Raw genomic sequence first — 20108 nt, 5'->3', positions numbered from 1 at the left:
AGGAAACTTGCTCAAAACCATGTTTATTGACATTACATTGCATTACGTACTTTGCAGACAGCAACATAAAAATGAAGCTACTTCTCAGAGTATTATACATATCCAGTCCCGAACTTTGATTTTCCTGTAGCTTTGACACAGAATTCATATTTTTTTGCATAATGAACTGGTGAGTGGTTGTGCTAGAAAAACATGCAGTTGTGATTCAACATCTGATCAGTTGTGTTTCTGGCACTCCTGGTGAAACTTCAGTGTAGCATGGCTATGACTTGGATTCTCTGGCGTCATTTTGTCCAGTCCTTCTCCATGCCTTAATTTTCCTCTCGGGCAGTTGAGGAGATTCTTAAGGTAAGAATTCTGTTAGTACATGAGATTAAATGGAATTGACCGTTTTTTCTACAAGATGTTTTCTTCTTGCTGTTCTGACTTTCCATACACCAATAGGCGCAGAAGATAGTCTTCATCACATCATGGCTCACTGAAGTGTAGCACTGTCTTTTTGTCACAGGAAGGGAGCAATTTCTGCACTTTATTTGTTTATTACATAGTCTGGGTGCTCTTGTTTGGGTTAAGTTAGCTCCATGGAAAAGCTCTAGCCTGGGAAAATAACCTGTAATTCACTGGCTAGCACCAGAAATATCTTTCTTTTTCTGGTGTGGATGGGGAATGCTTTGGTTGTTCTACTGCTTTCTGTCTGATGGTAGCTTATTTCTGTGTGTACCCTGAGCCAAAACTAGACTATTAGTATGTCTTAAACTGGTTGTTAATGATGAGTTGTCTATTGACAGTATATTCTAGCCTGGCTGGAGAGCAGGAGTTTTCTTAAGTACTGTTACTCTTAAAAAGATACTTCTAAATGTCTTAGAAGGCCTTTAAAAAAAAAAGTCTCCAGGTGTTTCTCAGTGTCATCTGACAGATTGAAAACAGATCTTCAGCTGTTCAGAAACAGTGCTTGATCACGTCACTTGGTTGTGGGATATTTGGCAAGAGATTAGGGTTCCTATTCCCGCTTCCCCCTGACTGTCAACTAGCCATATCAAAGTGGTAGAGCATTTGGAGCACCAGTCAAAGAGAAATAGCATATTATTAAGGGTTTGCCTTTAATACTTTTTCCTGACAATTGTAATGAGAAAAATATTCATATATATTAGATGATAGTCCTTCTTGCTTTAAATGTTGGGGTTTTTTTTTTCCTCTCTTTGTTACATGAGGAACACAGTTGTCTATGTAGGCATCTGTCCTTACTGTAGTCAGTCTCAGTAAAATACAAGTTTACGTATGACAACCTGTATAGCTGATGAATAGTAGTTTCTCTTGTCCTTGAAGGGAAGATGAATTTAATAAGCTATAGGATGGTTTTTTTCCTTTCTTAAGTACCGTGATACTGTAGAGGTGCTAATTTCTAGAAATACTGACTTAAACTAGTAACAGATGAGGGGTTTCTCATTTCTTAAAGGAAATCAATTACAGGGCATTTTTGGATTGGGATTTTCCTGCAAGATTTAAGCCTTCATCATGCTACAGAGAATTTGAGTTATAGTGCATTGAAGAAAAGATGAAAACATTTTGCTTCTCTCTTATTTTTACACAAATCAACCAGAGTTTATTTCCTTTAAGTGCTTTATCCAGCATGCACATCCCTTTACTATTGGGTGATTTTGAATTAGCTTTATAAAGATTACATGGATAGACACAGTATTGTCGTAGTTAATAGAAACCTGTGCAGTGAGGTCTATGGGCTGCAAGATCACTAACAGTACCAATGACAGTGAAGTATGGCCTTATCGAAAGGAGAATTCATAAGAGGCTGCCCTGGGACACTGCACCACTGTCCTTCTGTGTATCCTGACAATGTTATCTGTCCTCTCAGTACGGAGTATCAAATGTCTGTCACGAGTACAGAAATTAATTTAATGTCACCTGAAGACATGCAATTAATCTTTTAGAGGTTTTCATAATACCTTTACAGAAAGAGTTGCCAGTTTGGCGGATTTGGATTTTGGGGTTTAGCAGAAGATAAGGAAAATTAATTTTTCATCAGGGTTAATACAAGCTAGCAGGGCCACAAAGGCTGAGAGAAATGGTTTGGGAATTTGTCAAGTGTTGTCACTCTAGAATAATGCTGCTTAACGTCTGATAGGTGTAATCAAGAGTTGAGATTTCTATAGAGGAGGATTAATCAATTTGCTCACTACAGAATGCAAGTTGGTGATACCATTTCTTCATGGGGTTTAAGAATGAAAATAAGATTTGATCTGTCAAATTGCAAGCGGCTCTGACAGTATCAATAGGCATTTTTATCAGTACATTTTAAAGCATTTGTTATAAATAAATTTGTCCTGCTAATGTTGGTGGCAAATAAACTTCATCCTCATTGTAAAACTGTCATAATGATTATGATAGAGTAGAGAGCTTCAGCTTGCTAAATTCAAGCAGTTCCTCATAAAATTCTGCTTTTAGAATTTCTGATCTCATATTTGACAGAATTGTCTATGCTTCTCAAAACACAACACTGACTGTGTATAGTGAGAGAGTCTTACTAATGAAAAGCAGCCTGAATAAGTATGAGGGAATTGCTTCTAAAATACATGACCATTTTGTTGATCCAGTTTTGGATCAAACTGTGCAGACTGTTCCACAGTAGAACTTTTGAAAATCATTCACCATGTAGATAAACCCTTTTGCCTTGATTTTTTTGTTTAATGGCACACAGTATTTGAAATTACCTTGGTTTTTTTGGCACTGCAAATAATCTTGCAGTGCTTGAAATTTGAAAGATAGCTTTTATACTTTCCCATGAACAGAACTCCTGCAACTTTAAAGAAGGCATTTTCATTATTCCAGAGTTAACTGAATAATGGTAAAGTTTCATTCAAGAGAGCTTTTTCCTGGCTGTATGTTGGGAAAGCAGAGCTTTTAAAAAAACTTGGAAATTCAGAACTTTGAAGGTCAGAATGATACATAATACAGAAATTAAGCAGTAGACAAGAACAGAAGAATATTCTTCCTTTATTGGTTTGCAGACAAAGAATGGAAATTCACTTTTCTGCAGAGGACTTTAGAGGAAATTTGCAGCATAAAATCAGAGCTTGTTTCAGTCAATTGCAGATCTCTGTGATGGGCTACCTGGTTTCAGCACTTTGTGCATCAAATTGTATGAGGCAGGCCATGATAATGAATAGAGGCATCTCTGAAAAATTTCGTGTTGTCCTGTACATGTCAGTATGCTATAGAAGAAATTGAGTTAAGATATTTTTTTGGCAAGAGAAGACTCAGAATTTTAATACCTTCTTCTGCTGCTACATGTTTACATTTGGGGAGGGCAGTGACGTAAGCTAATGAAAAATGAGCAATATTGAAAATGCCTTTAGGAAAAGCAAAAGGTGATTTCAGATGGTCTAGAACTGAGACATTTTAAGTAGAAGAGGTGCTAGCAATTTAGTTTCTATGATTTAGTCATCATTTTGGGTGGCTTCTGCAGTGCAGCTTCAATTTACTTAGTCGCCTGTAGCTTTGCTGTCGGTTTTGATTTACCTTATGGGTGCCAGCTTATTGTATATCTCATGAGTGAAAATCAGGAGTCAGTGTTACATATGGTCATCTTTCCGATCATCTTTCCAGTCATCTTTAGTCATACGTCTTTTCTCTAAAATGTTAATGATCTTGTATGAATGTATAACCTGTATGTAATGTTCTGAGGTTTTGTATCTTTGAAGTCCAGACGTTAAAAGCTCTTTGTGGGTGTTTGCTTGACTTAGTTCTTCTCCATTTATGTGCTTCAAGAAGCCACTAATTGTCTTGCATAGAAATTTAAAGGATGACGGTGGTGGTGAGTCTAATTTGCCAGTAAATACTACTACTTAAGTTCATTTTGGCTTGGACAGTGCTTTGTCCTTGCACTGTCGTATCTTTAGCCAGTGAAAAAGGAATTGGTTCTAAAATTCATAATTTGAGGCCATGGTGTTCTGCTTTTTAGGCACATAGTGACCTGAGAGTCACATCTGGTTTTCATTTTCTTAAGAAAACCAGCAAAATTTGTCTTCAGCTGAAGCCAGGGCTGTCTGTAACAGGAAGCAATGTACTGCTGACTTGTAGGGAGCACTGTTAGTCCTTGAGCACTGAGTCTATCTATCACTCATTGACCTCTCCTGGGGAGTGGTGCTTGCAGGTTCATCTCTGCTTCTCCTCTTCAAGTCATCCCAAAAAGCTGTGGATGTTCACTGCAGTAGTATAAAGAAAGGGTTTAATCCTGTTGCCCTTTATTCCTTCTTGTTGCAGGAAGAAGCAGACCTTGCTCAATGCCGTTTTATTATCCTATGGACTTTATTTGTTGTTTTGCATAGGTTTTCTTGTTTCTGAGATGTGTTAATTCATCAGAAAGTGTGGAGATTTTTCTACCTTATGACTTTTGCCAGAGCATCATGCTTGCAGTGAAGCCCAAAGGCGGCATTTGAGACCCCAGCAGGGAGCAAACCCTGTCAAATTTTTCATCAGTGTGACCTAACATTGCGTGTTACATCTCCAACGCTGTGTGTTTAGCCTATGCAGTTTTATTTGGTGCTAATTGGGCTTGGTAGTTAAATATTGGGTGGTTGTTGACCATCCTAGCCTTTATGGGAAATGATTGTTTGCTTTTGAAGTTTCTGTAATGAGCATGTTGGATGTGTTTTGTACCTGAGGGCTTCACTTTCACATGCTATTCCTATGTACTGGGATTGCTTTTTGCTTTGGAAAGAAATGCTTGCAAGTATTTATGGTTGTTTTTCACAGCAGGCAGTTAGCAGAGATTAGATATTTAGCTCCCAATTATTGTATTTAAATTCCTCCTAGATTTTTTGTTGTTCCTGTTAGTTTCATCATCTTCCAGCTGCTGTAGTGTTGAATAAAAGAAATTATTTCATCAGGGCATAGGGGTTATGGTGATGCTGATATCAGAACTAATACTAAACTAAGGAGGATTTAATGCTGGTTTCCTGGTAAGGTTTTGTTTGCATGTGTACATTTGGGTTTTGCAGGAGAGGAGGGGAGCTATTGCTCTTGTATTTTTGAACAGTAATTGAAGTGAGAGACTCTGAAGGGAAAGCTTTATAATTTCTCACTAGTTCCTTCTCTCAAAGGTTTATATGCCACGTTTTCTGGAAAGCCATGGAGCCATTCAGTTTAGTAGAGAAAAAAAAAAAACCTGTATGTGATTAGAAGTGAAAAAACTGGATGCCCTCTCACTTTGGACACTGTGATTGAAAGCCCTTACGTGGGAAGAGCGTCAAGATTTTTCCTGTGACAGATTGTGCTTTTGTAATGTAGACAGTGCAAGGGGGCAGTGAAGCTCATTTGTCTGGGATTTAACTAGTTGAGTTCTTGATAAATTGTTGCCTGTACATACTTGATAATACCAAGGACTTGATTTAAGGGTTTGAGTTGTGAACTACTGAACTTGCAAATGTACATATCACCTGTACTGGACTATTTCTCTTCAAATGATGATAGTGAAGAGACTTAGTAACCAATCCTCAGTAAGTGTTTCTTTTGCTTTTGTTTAATCCCAGTAGAAGTGTAATGATTTTTATTCCCAATCAGTGTAATCTTGCTCTTAGACCATGAATCTGTTTCTTCTGCAGCCTTTTATTTTGTCTCCTTATCCACAAGAAACATGTCAGTTAGTATGAAACCCTCTGGTTCGTGAGATATGTTACAGATGCAAAAAGAGTTTTGGGTTGTGAATATTTAAGGAAAGGGGAAAAATAACCCTATGTAAAGAAGGATGCTTTCATAATTCCTCCTTCCCCCCTCTACCTCTGTTTAGACATGCCTTCTCTTTGGGAGCTTTTGCAGGGTTTCTTGAGGTTGGTTAGGGACTTAAATGAAGCCTTCCCCTGGCAAATACGAGCTTTGCTAGTATTTGAGTTCTAAAATTGGAGTCCAGTCAAGGTATAGATACTGCTCTTAAAACCATGCAAAAATGTGATGTGCTTTATAGATGCAAAAATACCTATCTTTTGTCAGGCTCTGCTGTCTCTTTCTCCATGTGATGTTTTTCAGGGATTGATCTGATCTGGACAGCAGGATACAGATTCAAGAATCATCAGTCTGTAATAAAAACTGAACTTTCTGGGCAGAGGCAATGGAAGGGAATCATTTCTCTCCTAGTGCTTTCAGCTTATGCTTTTACTTTGCTTGATTGCACTGAGGGGTGTTGTGGAAAGAGCTACATTGGATGAGAGAGGCACTGAGTGGTGTTTTGTTGTGTTTGTGATTATAAATATAAGAGCTTTAGAAAACAAAGAAAACCAAAACAACCTTAGGGAAGAACTGTTCCAAGTAGAGACAGTGTTTGAGGAAGGAGGCTGCTTAAAAGGCTGCTGGTATAGAAGCTGGCAGAAAAAGTATGTGCTTCAAAGTAGATATCATTAACTAAAGAGAGGTTGAAGTTTTAAAGATGAGCAGGGTATTTACCCGGTTCTTCCAGCCTTCACAGTTCTTTGCTCCTTCTGCAATGTGTATGTCTCTAAAAAATAATAGTAATAAATAATAGTAATGACAAAATAAATTCATAGTTTACATGTAACCCTGGAAAGAAAAATTATTTGGAAAGAGAAGTGAGAACACCTTGCTACTTTGTGTATGAAAAGACATTATTTACCATTGTAATTATAATAAAGCCTGAACAAAGTAAACTGTTCTCCAGATACCCTGGGTTTATTTTAGGCTGGAACACACTTCCCATGCCTGCCATGGCCACTAGTTTGCTTTAGCAGGCAAACCGCTAGGTGTTCTCTCTGCACTGAGCAAGCTGGATGGGGCAGTAGGCTGCTCAGGGCGAGGGTTTGCAGTGCCTGGACATTGAGCCGCCTGTTGTTGTGTTGATTTCAGCAGGGGGGAGATGATGCTGGCTTTTTTCACCCAGAGGGCCAGCCCCAGCGGCCTCAACAACCCCCGGAGCCGAAACAGCAGCCAGTGCGGAAGGTCACATTGACAAAAGGAATGCAACAGCAGCAGCACCACCAAGAGCAGCAGCAGGCACAGATCCATTCACCAGCTCCTCAAGGGGTCAAAAACATCCAGGGAATCCATCAACCTAAAAAGGTGATTTTTAGATAAATATCACTGCTAGGAATTTTACTGTCTAGCTGCGTTGCTCTACTAATAAGTAGCATCCTGTTTTTCAATTGCTAGCACAGGGCTGCATGACCCAGAAGAAGCATAATTGCACATCAAGCTTTTAATTTGGAGAGACCTGTTCGTACTCAGTGCAGACTGGTGATGCCTACAGGTTGTTTCATCTGCTGACTTCCTGGCCAGCACAGTAGTCCCTGGGGAAAATGCGTGCATCCCAAGATAGCTGCTGTAGGAGGTGTTATCCAGTGTGTTTTCTGTCTTTAAAACCAAGAATTTTTCTGAAGTTGTGCTTAAGGTTTTATTCCGGCTGTTTCTGGCATATATAGAAGTGCACAGCGACTGTTTCAGGATGCTCTTTGGTTGATCCTCAGAGTTTATATTGCTCAAAACAGTTGGTAATGTTGTAACTTGACTTTTGCACTGGTCATGCACTGGGAGGAGGCAGGGCAAGGGTTGGGGTGGCAGTGGCCTGTGCCGCCTTTGTATTTGCAAACTGGCATGCTCCTTGAAGATAGCTGGTATTTTGACTTTAAAGTTAATTTCTTGGTTTTGAACTGTTGGCCATACTCTTCCTGCTTCTTGTAAGGATTAAGTTTCCTTGCTGATGTGGAGGGGTGTGGAAAGTTGTTAGCCTCCATAGGCTTTCCAAGTAGGAATGGAGAAACCATGTTGAGCGTTAACTCAATGTTAAGTGTTAACTCTGTTTATTGTTTGTTATTCTGTTTCATTGTTATTTAACCTCTCTCCAACTGTTCAGCCTTTTGTTTACAAGAGTTAAATCCACACATTTCCAGCTCCAGGGCATAAGGTGGTGCCAGGTCCTATAGGATTTTGTGGAAAGAACTTTGAAAAATTGTTTTAAAATTATTTAGCATATGCAAGTAGTCCATCCTGATAACAGACCAAGAGTTGGTAGCAATAGAGACTGGAGGCATTTGAAGCAGTTTGCTGGTCTTGTGGGTACGTTAGATTTACCTGTAGGTTGAGAAGAGAAAAAGGAGAGGGGTGATTTGTGGGGTTTTTGTCCGGACTTAAATATGGGAGCTGAACACATCCTGCTAGTGTGATCAGTGTTGAAAATCAGGTTACGTATTTTGGTCTGAGAAACTCCACTGCTTTGTTGATCTGTGGTAAAGCTGAGGCTTTTAGCCTCAATGCAATATATATAACTCAATATACAACTTGCTGTCCTTCTAAAAGAGGTTTGTATAAGCAGTGGGTGAATATTTTAATAAGTGGCCTTTCAAATCAGCAAACAGCAACAAGCTGTTTTACATCACCCTGTTCATTAATCAAGTCTTTAAGTAAATAGCTAACTTCTGTATCACCTGTCAAATGCTGTGAGCAGAAGCTCTAGGTAAGTAAATCAAAATACCGTTACTTTTGTTGTTGGCAGGTCATTATGCATGGCAGAGGCAGAGGAGTAGCAGGCCAGATGGGCCGAGGACGCTTGATGCCAAATAAACAGAACCTGCGAGTGGTGGAGTGCAAACCTCAGCCCTGTATTGTGTCAGTTGAAGGGCTTTCTTCATCAACTACTGATGTCCAACTGAAAAACCTGCTGATGTCAGTGGGACCCATTCAGGTAGGTCAACCTCGGTTTATCATTTTTGTGCCAAAAGGCTTTCATTCCAGAAAGCTCAATTAATTCCCTGATACTAAATACAATGTGTGTTTATTGGTAATTTATGTTTGAAGGCACCCCCATCCACACATGCTACACCTAGTAGGAAAGACAAGCACATGATGATACTGCAGCACAGGAGGTACAGTAGGATTTTGCTAAGCATCACATTCCTGCTGCAAAAGTCTCCTTCATTTTGGAGTTCCTGTGCTGTCTCCCATGTTTTCTTAGACAATACAAGCCTGTCTGTTCTGTGAGGTTGTTAAAGCCAAACGATCATATCAAAGCAAATGTATTTTTGGTTGCTGTCCTTGCTTTTATTTTTGACTTGCACCTGCCATCTTTTTTTGACATTTACCTTTTCCTCTCATTGCAGTCCTGGGGTAAGAGCACTTAATGACCCCTACCCCGTGGAGGTTTTGTATCATGTAGCACCACTGAATTTTTCAGATGAAAACACAGTCTCCTTTGAAGGATTTTATTTACCCTTCATTTTTATAGAGGATTCTTTTTAGGAAGGGCCTGTGAGCAAGGCAGTGACACAAACACACACACTGATATATCTCCTGTGAAGCTTCTGTTTGTAAACTGCCTTCTCAAAATGATGTATCAGTTAAACTGACTTTAGGAATACAGGAGGTTTTCAAAGCGCTGAAGGGTTTAGGAGGCCCTGTCTGACTTACTGTTAGTGCACTTGAAAATGCCAGTCAATAAATAATGAAACATACAGATGAGGGGAATTTTTTCCTTGAATTTTTTCAGTTTGGAGTGCTCCTTTTGACAGGATCGACGTTTTCAGACAAATGCAATGCATGAATTGGTGGTATTCTGGGAGACTTCTCTGTTAGTGGGATCATCTCTCTGTTGCAAAACACACTGCTCTTTTAAAGATGTACACTCTGCCTCATTTCTTCCCAATTTAGTAAATGGAATAATGCTGAATTATTTATGTCGTCAATTCAGAGAGGTTTAATTTGTTTGTGAAAGCAAAAACACTCTCACAACATACTTTGTGCCTTCATGTTCTGTAGTACTCTAGGAAATTATTCATACAGTTCCAAAGCACATTTATTCAGTGTTTACTTGCTAAATCTTGCATGAGAATTTGAGGAGGAGATTAATAGAAACCCTGCTAGGAGATACTCACAGTTGAGAGAAGTTACTGAGAATGTGCTAAAAAATTTATTCAGTACTTGCTGTTTCATAGCAGAATCTAAACTCTGGTCTCTCAATTCAATGTCACAGATCAATTTAGAAGGATGCGCTTAGAGGAAAAAAAAAAGGTAACTCATTTTGTAGTGGGATTTGATACATCCGTGTGCCCTACAGAACTTGTGTTCTTGCAGCAGCATCAGCTGTACCTTAGGAAATTAGGGTTTCTAAATCATCATTTTCACCTTATCAGAGATCTTGAAGTAGTACTTTGAAAGAGATGTTTGAATTTGGCTAACAGTGCAGAAGGCCTTTTCGCTAATTCTGCATTTGAATTTCAAGTCTTGACTTGTAGCAGGCTAGGAATTTCCTGGCTAGTTTGAGATTGAATGATGTTTCACAAATGTGGATAATGAGATAGATATACAGGGGAGAAGCGATCTTTTTGTAGGAAGAGTCTTAAGACTGGTATTACCATGTGCAATATTCAGCTTTTTGGTTGGTTGTGGGGTTTCTTTTTGTTTTGTTTTTGGTTTTTTTTATGGTTCTCTGAGAAGTGGTACCACAGAAATGTTAACAAACTAAATGAGGAAGAGGCAGCAGCAGTTTTAGGTGCCTTATAAGACAAGAACTGAAAATGAAATATTTGAAAATCTGTCTTGTCCCTGTTCACAGCAATCACTTTTATACAGATGGTGCTAGATTTTTCAGAGGTCAATATTCTGAAGTGCATGAGTGGATTCTTTAATGGCTGTTAATTAGTGGTTTTGCTGGTGTTTGTGCTCAGTGCTGCACTAAATCCCCTGCAACTAGAAATGGCCAGCAGGCTCTGGTAGTGAAGAGATACTCTGTACTTGGTTATTTCCTCATTCTTTCTTTAAAATGGGTTTCATGTAAGTGACTTGCAATGAGGAGTGCAGACGTGAGCCCCTAAAGAGAGCAGAGTAGTGAATGGAAGGGCTCCCTGCTGTGTGGGCTTCAAGGGATTTCATGTGAGAGGCAAGTACAGGTCATGGCCATGACCAGAGCAAAGAGATCTCAGATAGTGCAGAGCTCTGGTCTTCTAAAATGAAAAGCTTGCTGAACTCGAAATAGACAGAGTTTGAGGAGATGGCTATTGTGGGGAAAATGGCAAGGTGAGAAATTCTAGCTGCTCTTTTGGAAATGAAGCAAGGTGCTTGGATTTTTAGCTTGTGCAGATGGAGTTCAAGAGATAGTAAGAGGAGAGAAAGGTGAATGAATCAGTTGTGGCTGACTCCATCTTTAAGAGTATCCTATTTTTAGCTGTTGACCATATTCAGCAAATTTTTCCGTAATGAACTGAACACTGAGATAGCAGTTTCTTGAATTTTATTTATCTTGGGGTGGGGGAGAAATGTGTGTGTCAAACTCATGCTTATTTTTTGCAATTCTAAAAGAAATTTCAAATCTGAATCAAAATTTAAGGAGTTATCTTCCTGCCTGGATGTTGTTTTGAAGCGACACATGCGTATTATCCAGCACTCAAATTCCTGGTTAAAGACAAAGGTTCCCAAACTGTAGGAATCATAGAATACCAGGTTGGAAGGTACCTCAAGCATCATCTGGTCCAGCCTGGTAGGACATGCATCTGTAATGGTAAGCAAGCATCTTGCTTCAAAGTGACGTGCAAACGCAGCTCAAAAATCTAAGTATTGCCTCGTGTATCAATTTCTGCTGCAGAGCCGTTGATCCCACACCAGCTCCTATTTTCAGATACAGTTTGACTCCTGATTTTGTTGCAGTGTGCTTAATCCTGCGTGTGTTTTCTCAGGAAGATGACTTTTTACAAGGGCATGTAGTGACAGGATAAGGAGAAATGACTTTAAATGGAAAGGAGGTAGATTTATACTAGGTATTAGAAAAAATTCTTCACTATGAGGGCGCTGAGGCACTGGCACAGGTTGCCCAGAGAAGCTGTGGCTGCCCCATCCCTGGCAGTGTTCAAGGCCAGGTTGGACAGGGCTTTGGGCAGCCTGGTCTAGTGGAAGGTGTCCCTGCCCATGACAGGGGGGTTGGAACTGGATGGTCTTTAACATCCCTTCCAACCCAAACCAGTCTATGATTCTGTAACAGAAAGTTTTAACATATTTATGGAAAAAGTCATTCCATTATCAATGGAGTGAATAGGGGAGGATGAGATTACTTTGTTTTTCTGGGTACAAAAAGGTGGATTTCTATTTTAGCTTTTTCATATCAGTATCATTGAGGTGCAAGCACCTTGCACAAACCTTGAGAAGAGAAGTTAAAAACTTTTCTCAGTTCATAATGTTCAACACTCCTAGCTTTGCCATCATTGAGGTGGGGGTTCTGGGAGCCAGGGTTTGGGAATAGCTGGATGTGCATAAGAGATGAAGGATACTTTTACAGTTGTAGTTGGCAATTCAGCATTTGTTCTCCTTCATACCCTAGAAATTAAGAAATTTATCTTTTCCTGTGTATGAGCTTTGAAATACCCTCTATTGCCTAATCACTGAAGACTCTTTAGTTCTCATCCTTGCTTCATTAAAGCTGCTCTGTTATTAACATAGGAGAATAAAATACCATGAAGATTCTCGAGATACTGAATAGAAAAAAAATCTGTAGGGCTTCAGGAACAGCCCCTTAGTCATAGCTGCATATTACAACTCAAACATGATTAAATTAGGAGGAAAAGTGGTTCCTTTCAACATACAGTTTGCTGTCAGACTCTGAGGAGAGGATAAGCTTTCAGGTACAAATAATGTACCTTCAGTAAAATCAGAGTGCTCAATCTAAAATAATTACATGCTAGAAATGAAATTATGTATTCCAAAGTGTTGTAAAGTACAGATTTCTGAGCACATCACCAAAATGGAGCCTCTTGGGGTTGTGCTAAAGCAGTAACATTCAGTACACGCCCATTCAGAAACACTTGCTGAACTAGATTACTAATAAGTTGCAAAGGTCAGGAAAAACGCAGTGCATTCTTCTGGAGCTCTTGAATCTGGGTTTAATGTTTATACTGTCTCTGGAGGCTTGTGTTCAGCTAGTTATTGCCACCCTCACATTTTTTTTAGGATGGTGACAGAGGGGATCACTGAGTAGACCTCCAAGTAATTTGAGTACTGATTGATCATTCTGTAGGTGTCTTCCATCATCATCTTTAATTATATATTCTTACATGAAATGGTTGCAAGCAAACAACATCAGCAGAAAAATCTCAGTATTGCTTTGTGAAGATTCAAGATTACAAATTCTGATGTTAAAAAAAAAAGGGGGGGGGGAGAGAAATACTAAAAAAAAAAAAACCCACAAAATAACCCGCTGCTGTGTATCAGAGGGGACGAGAATGTGGCGACTGTAGGTGTATTTTGAGTAGTTTGACGAATATGAGTTTGATAACGTCGTCATTTTTTTTCTGTCTTAGGAGGGAAAAAATTCTCATGTCGGTTCGTTTCTCTTTGCTTTCTTAGAGAGACAGCGCTATCTAGTGCTCAGTTAGGGTAAAGGCAGCTATCTGCCCTGACACTGTATTCAAAATTGCTGAATTTAGTTCAAGACTTAGCAGTGGAAATGACAGCACATGTGGATGAGTATGCCCAGGACATGAGTGCTGTTCTAGATCAGTGGGGTGGTTCTCCGTGTGATGCAGCACACAAGGTTCACAGAGCTGGCTGGTGACCTGTGTAGTCTTCCCAAAAATATGCGTAGTCTTCTGTAAAAACATTGTCAGCAGAAGATGTTGGTAGTTCTGCTTCATCCTTGGGCCTGTAGGAAGAGAGGAGCAGCTGCATCCTGAGCCTGTCTAGCCCAGCACTGCTCTGGAGGGCTCAACTTCTCAACCTACTGATGCCCATCTCAGTGACAGAAGATTCTTTCTTTCTCACCTCATCTTGCATATGGAGATGGAAAGCTGAGCACTTTTAAAGTATGAAGTCAAAGGTGGCAGCAAAGCAGGAAGGAAGGACAAAAGGTGGAAGAGATCAGTTGCAACAACTGAGGATAAAATAAATACGTTCTGTCCCAGCCTCTATGCTTGTTGGAAATGACTTGGAAGTGTTGCTCCCAGGAAGGATGCTTCAGGTGTCAGGAGACTGTGAGGATAATAAAAATGTGTCAGCATTTATTGATGGGAGGGGAGAATTAAATGGAATCTAATCTTTCCTTTTAGAAAGTGCCTGCCATGCTGCTATTCGACTTGTTGCAGAGCAGGTTGGATCACACGCTGGACATAATGTTGGTTAGGAAAGTTACCCTTTCTGCATAGACCCTTTTTAGCAGCTTCTTGCGGACTGCCACTGCTAGTCCTAAACTCACTGGTGAAATAAATTTGCAGACTATTAGGTAGTCCATTTACTTCAGTGAAAGAAATTGAGTAAATGAGGAAACTTTTGTTTCTTATTTGTCTCCTGTAATTGAAATGAGTGCTTGCTCCGATCTCACTCCTGCCTGCTTGGTTTCCATCTCCCGGTGCTCTATCTCCCTTTTAACTTCTCTGTGTAACCTCTGAGAGTTTTGGTGTCAAAGATATTTATTCTCTGCAAGCGATCTCTTGCTTTCTTACTCATGGATGTCCTGCTGCTTGTCTGAAGGCTCTTTGTTTTGCAGCGAAGCTTAACTAGAGATTATTGTGCTGCTACTATCATACAGGCTTTTCAGTATTATTTTCACTGATATCATAGAATCATGTAATATTGCAAATGTGTAGATTTAATTACAGAGCTTATGTAAAGGAGAAATTTAAGGGCAGTGTAGGTCTGCAGATTCTGAAGAAATGTCTGTAGAGGGAATAGTCCTTTTATGATATTCATGCTTTAGTCACTGGTAATAGTTCAGTTGCAGAAAAAGCCACAGCCCCTGTTTAATTTTTGTAAGTTGTTGAATTAAATAGCATGTTTTAAAAGAGTTTGTAGGCAAACTCTCAAACAACATGAGTGATCATGAAATACTGGTTTTGTGCCAGTATCTGCCCAATATAAGGCATGCATCTTCCCATGGCAGTGCCTAAGGAAGCAGAAAAGGTAGATAATCAAATCAGCATGAGCTCTATGCTGCCTAAATCCTTTCCATATTAAATAATCCTTCTTAGCCTAAACCAGCTTTTTATTTCTAATGCTGGGAATATGTCAGGATGTAATTGCTGGAAAACAGAATCAAATGGGAACATGCCAAGAATACCTCTGATCTCAGGTTGGTCCCATGAAATGCTGTATGGTAGATCTCTACACCCAAATCAGTAAAGTAACCAGTTGTTTGAAATCCCTTGGAAGTTACTGTATGTATTGTCAATCCTTTACACCTGAGTGGATGCGGGAAGGGGTTTTCATCCTCTGGTGAACATCTTACTAGGTCAACTTAAAGAGAAATGTGAATGAAGTTGTTTTCTCAGAGCAGTGACATTTGGGAGGATTGTGATACTTCAGCTTAGGAATTCATGATAGAAGGCGATTCTAGTGCAGTGCAGTGTGGCAACAGGGAAAGCTCCTGTGGATGAAACATGAGTGTCTTCCCATTAAATGGGAGCTCACATATTGCTCCGTAAAACCAGCCTGTCTCCAGAGGCAGTGCTGCGTGGCTGGTTGTTTCCTGCCTCCTCTGACCGGCTTTTCAAAATCAGTAGGTTACAGGATAATACTAAATTCAGATCAGATTCCTAATGAGCTATGATACTTTGGGGAAGGTCATGTTTTTATGATGAAGATCATAAGACTAAGGATTACTTTAGTACTATGCGCTCTTTGAAAATGAGAGAACAGCTGTCATTAGTACTATATGAAGACCAGTCTGATGCTCTTAGCTTCTTTGTAGTATTATGTCAGGTCTAAAACCAACGTTCTGAAGTACTTTTTTAGAATGTGATTGGGTTTGCATGGCAAGGTTTTGGCAGTGAGGGCGTTTCTGAGAAGCTGCCAGAAGCTTTCCCCATCTCTGATGGAACCAATGTCAGACAGCTCCATGACAGACCTGCTGCTGGCCAAGGCTGGGAGCATCAGTCACAGTGGTAGCACCTCTGGGATAACATAGTTAAGAAGGGGGAAAAGTTAGTGTGCAGGAGCAATTGCAGCCAGAGAGAAGAGTAAGAAAATGTGAGAGGAACATCTCTGCAGACACCCAGGTCAGTGCAGAAGGAGGGGATGAGATGCTTCAGGCAAGAAGAGCTTTTGTTCAGTAAAACGTTGTTTAATTTGTTATAACATCATCTTCAGAAGTAGTTAGGCAGTATGAAAAGAAATGAGAAAGGTTTAAATCTATCCTGATGTACAGGATGGCTGGAAATAGAAGTTAAGATACATTGTGGGGAAACAAAAATAATAAAAACATTATAGGTGAGCATCTATTTTTGTACAAGCTCTATGATAGCTAATGGAGCACTTCAGGTTTTACTTTGAAAATGAAAGATTAATGCTTGCACATGTATGGGTTTTTACATTAATGAAACACATTAAATAGTGGTACCAATAATTTTGGAAACTTAGTAGAGCATTCTTTACAAGTAAGCTGTCTGATACAGTGATAGTCTGATGAAGGAGCATGATTAAAAATAACAGCTTTCTAGGAGGTTATTTCAAGATCCTTGTAGTTAATGTGTAAGCACTCGAACTCAGAGAACGTTATGGATGCTGGAAATACTGCATGTTATCACTGAAAAAATAGGCTGACAAATTATTAAACAAAGGTAGAGAACTTTGTTAAACAAAGCAAGGTAGCATGATTAAGATATGCAAAATTAATTTTGTATGTACTTTCCCAACCTGTATTTGGAATCAGCAAAAGCAGAAGGTGGTGAAGTGAGTCTTTAAGGTAATGCTTTGAACAACATTTTGAGCTAATAAAAATCCACACATTACACAAAAAGAAGTTTTCTTCAGACTGTTAGCATCATCTAACTACATGTCATCCTGAATTCAAGGAGATGGAAATAATCCAGTAGGATGAGTATGCAGTTACTTTACATCAGATTTCCACTGAAGTGGAACACTAGTTTGTATGCCCAGCTGATAACCCATCTGCTCTGGGTGGGATAACAGCAGCTCATGACCTACACACTCTGACAAAATCTTACCTGCTTGTTCTGTATCTGATAATCAGCATTGCTAAGTACAAAACTTGGATTTAAATAGTAATGCAAGTAAGCAAATACTGTCCCAAAATCAGAACATACATTTTCAAGAGGTCTTTGGTAGCTTGGATAAATAATGTTTATACTTGCAGGTCATGATAGATGTGGATTTGTTTGAAAACATGATGTAGATCACAGTTTATGTTGAGATATTAAAAATCTTTATCAGCAAAGATATTTATGTTGGTATTTCGGGCCGTGGTGGTCATATCATCAGATTAGCTTAATAATTGTCTTCTTTTGTGTTAAAACCTGAACTTTTTTTTCTACCTAAATAAGGTGTATATAGCTAATATACCTAAACAAACATGAAGTGATTGTGTGCCATTTTCATTATCATAGTTTAAATTCAGTAGAGGCTGAGAATTTGGTTTAAAAACATTTGAATTAACATTTTTCAGACAGTTTCCAACTAAAGAAGTATTGTTTGTGTAGCATTAGTTTATCCTTTCTTTTTGCAGTCCTTAATTCTCTTTCTGGTTAAAGCATAGGCATGTGTAACTGCAGTAGTTGAGAAGACCCTGATGCTAGAAGTTATTGCCTTACTCCAGGGTTATCTAAAGGGAGGTGTTTGGGCAGTTCAGCAAAGGATGAGATGGGTTGGCTTTTTATTTCCACAGTTGTCTGTGTTGACAAGTGAAAGTAAATCTGATAAAGATGCTTTTCAGTGGACTTACAAAGAATTGATGTCTTGTCTGCCAAAGCAGCTGAGCATTAAAATTATAATGTGTTTAGTGTTTTAATTGTTTGGGCTTTTTTCTTTGAAAAATAAGGCAATAAAACAATGTAAGAACAGGCTGTGACATAATACCCAAGCTAGTCAGTCAATAAACTTCATTAATTTGTACGAACGTGTAAGTAAGTTGTCTATAATAATATTTAGATACTTTGCCTAATTTCATTAGTAAGTCTGTACTATACCAGAATGTCTTCCTTTAGTCAATTTTAAGTGCTAATTACTTTTATTAATTTTTCATTATGCGTATATAAACTGCAAAACGAAATTTTCCTTTCTACACCTCAAGAACTTTAATGGAATAATAACTCAATTTTTGTAGAAGAAGTCACTAAATGTAGCTTCTCTTCTTCACTTGATTACAACATGGGTCTAGACCATAAAGCATTGGGAGAATCTCCTGTGGTTGAGTGAGACCTATTGTGAGGATTGATTGTCAGCAAGAGAGCTGGAGATGGTTCAGGAATGGGGAGAGAAGCAGGTGACTGCAGGACATTCAGAGTACAGCTGAAAGGCTATGTCCCTGGGTTCTTTTCCAGCTCCTCTGTTCTGTGAAATGTTCATCCTTTCAGTGATTCAAACAGGTTTTCTCATATTAAAAGTGTCAAGTTCTTTGAAAGGAAAAGATTTGCTTCTCTTTTATTTTTTGTTCTTTTTTTTTAATTGCAATTCAGAGATTTTCCCCAACTATTCCAAGTTTCTTGTTTCTATATCTTATTTTTAATGACTGTGAGTAAGTCTTCAAAACTGAGTGATAGGACGTACTTCATCCTTAGTTTTTTCTACCGAGAAAAGCAGTGTCAAGAGGATGTACATTAGATACAGTTCTGTAAATCATGATAAAGTGACATCATTGAAGGAGGAGAACACAGTTCAGCACCTTCTTCACCTACTCCAGCAGATAACCTCCAGGAGAACTGAGCTCTGTCCAAGGACTTTCATTGGCATTTTCTGCAGCCTGACTGTATTCTTGCTGGTAAAATGTGCTTAACCTTGTAAAGGGCTTTCAGATTGAAAAAAGACAAAAATCATCTACCAAGTGTTTTCTCTTTTTAAAGCTAAATGCCATTCTTACAAGCCCAGAAACTAAAAAGTTGCAGTGACTTAGCTAAATCTTTTCATTATAGAAAAAAATCTACGTTTCCAAAAACGATACAGTGCAGATTAACCTGAATATTCTGTGATGCTGAATACTTGTTGCATGTTCTCATTGATTGTTGTGTGTACCTACTTGATGAGTAAAACTTCATTGTCTCAAATTTGTCAGTTGTCTTTTTGAAAAATATGCTGTTATACCTAAAATGCTAACTCAAAGCATCAATTTTTATCTTAGTAAGTCTGAAAAGTTTTCATTAGCAAGGCCACAGGGCTGCTCACAGAGATCATCTTGGCATCACCTGGGCTTCTTGATGCAGCAGGGAGCAAGGACACAAGTTCTCCAAAGCCCTGGTTGAGGAGTGGTCAATATTATACAGGGGGTTTTTGATAGTTGTAGCATTGTGAAATGCTGCTCTCATGGTATGAGAAGCACGTATCAGATGGACTTACCTGGGTAGATGTGTGTGGCATGGTTTCCCATTACTAGGAGGATTTGGATGTGGTGACCTAAGCCATTTCATCAGTTTCATGGTGATTAGCATCTGTCAAAAGCTACCCACTTGTTTTTTGTAAAGCAGTGTGAGGATATGCAGTCTAGAGATCAAGATCTACCACTTCTTTTTCCTGATTCTGCCCTGTTTGACCTGTGGAAAGCCCTGATCCTTTAATGTACATCAAGTGGATGACTCCAGGTGCTTGTGTGTGAATTTTTGCTCTGCCCGGTGGAATGTTTCTTATTCAATTGGTGTGAATTTGGCTGCAGGATTTGGGTCATCTGTATGGGTAGAATCGAGGAGCTGTTGCCTGTGCTTAACGTGTGATGGTCTGGGGTTTCCAGTCAGTACAGTTCCTTCATGCAGCAGCTGAAACACCTTCAGCTGTGTCCCTGACTGCAGTCTCAGAAGTCTCTTTCCATTTCCTGGATACCAGTAAGAAGATAGAAATATGACAGAATTTCCATCAGTTTGGTGCAAAATGAGTGGGGTTTTTAAGTGTAACTTTAAGAGAATATTAAAAATGTGTTTTGACTTTTTTTTCTCTGCAGAGTTTACAGATGCTTCCTCAACAACGGAAGGCCATAGCAAAATTTAAGGAGCCAGCACATGCTTTAGCATTTCAACAGAAATTCCACAGGTAAATAATTAAATGCTGCTGCTGCTTCAGTTTCTTCCCTCCCTTCAAAAGATTAAATCAGTCTCCTCTGCTCAATGTTTCTCTTAATCCAGCCAAGCATCTGTTTATTAGTGACCTTCATAGAACTTCCTTGTTTGTTCTCCACCCCT

At 39.1% G+C, this 20108-nt stretch overlaps 1 protein-coding gene across 7 annotated transcripts in view; it reads left to right on the top strand.

The window, feature by feature from the left end:
- The window catches only part of RBM33 (RNA binding motif protein 33), a 103907-nt gene that overhangs the window by 77655 nt on the left and 6144 nt on the right, over positions 1-20108 (top strand). For 5 of the 7 annotated variants that reach the window (XM_080639330.1, XM_080639336.1, XM_080639333.1 and 2 more), the window contains 3 exons: positions 6871-7083; positions 8513-8701; positions 19871-19959. In XM_080639330.1, the coding sequence (XP_080495456.1) occupies positions 6871-7083; positions 8513-8701; positions 19871-19959 (491 nt within the window). The remainder of the gene's footprint in view (positions 1-6870; positions 7084-8512; positions 8702-19870; positions 19960-20108) is intronic. The other 2 variants (XM_080639329.1, XM_080639332.1) reach the window with 2 other exon arrangements.

This window comes from Psittacula echo (genome assembly GCF_963264785.1).
Source record: "Psittacula echo genome assembly, chromosome: 2".
Taxonomy (NCBI): Eukaryota; Metazoa; Chordata; class Aves; order Psittaciformes; family Psittacidae; genus Psittacula; species Psittacula echo.
Note: the sequence above shows the minus strand (reverse complement) of the source record. Positions and strands in the feature narration are given on the sequence as shown.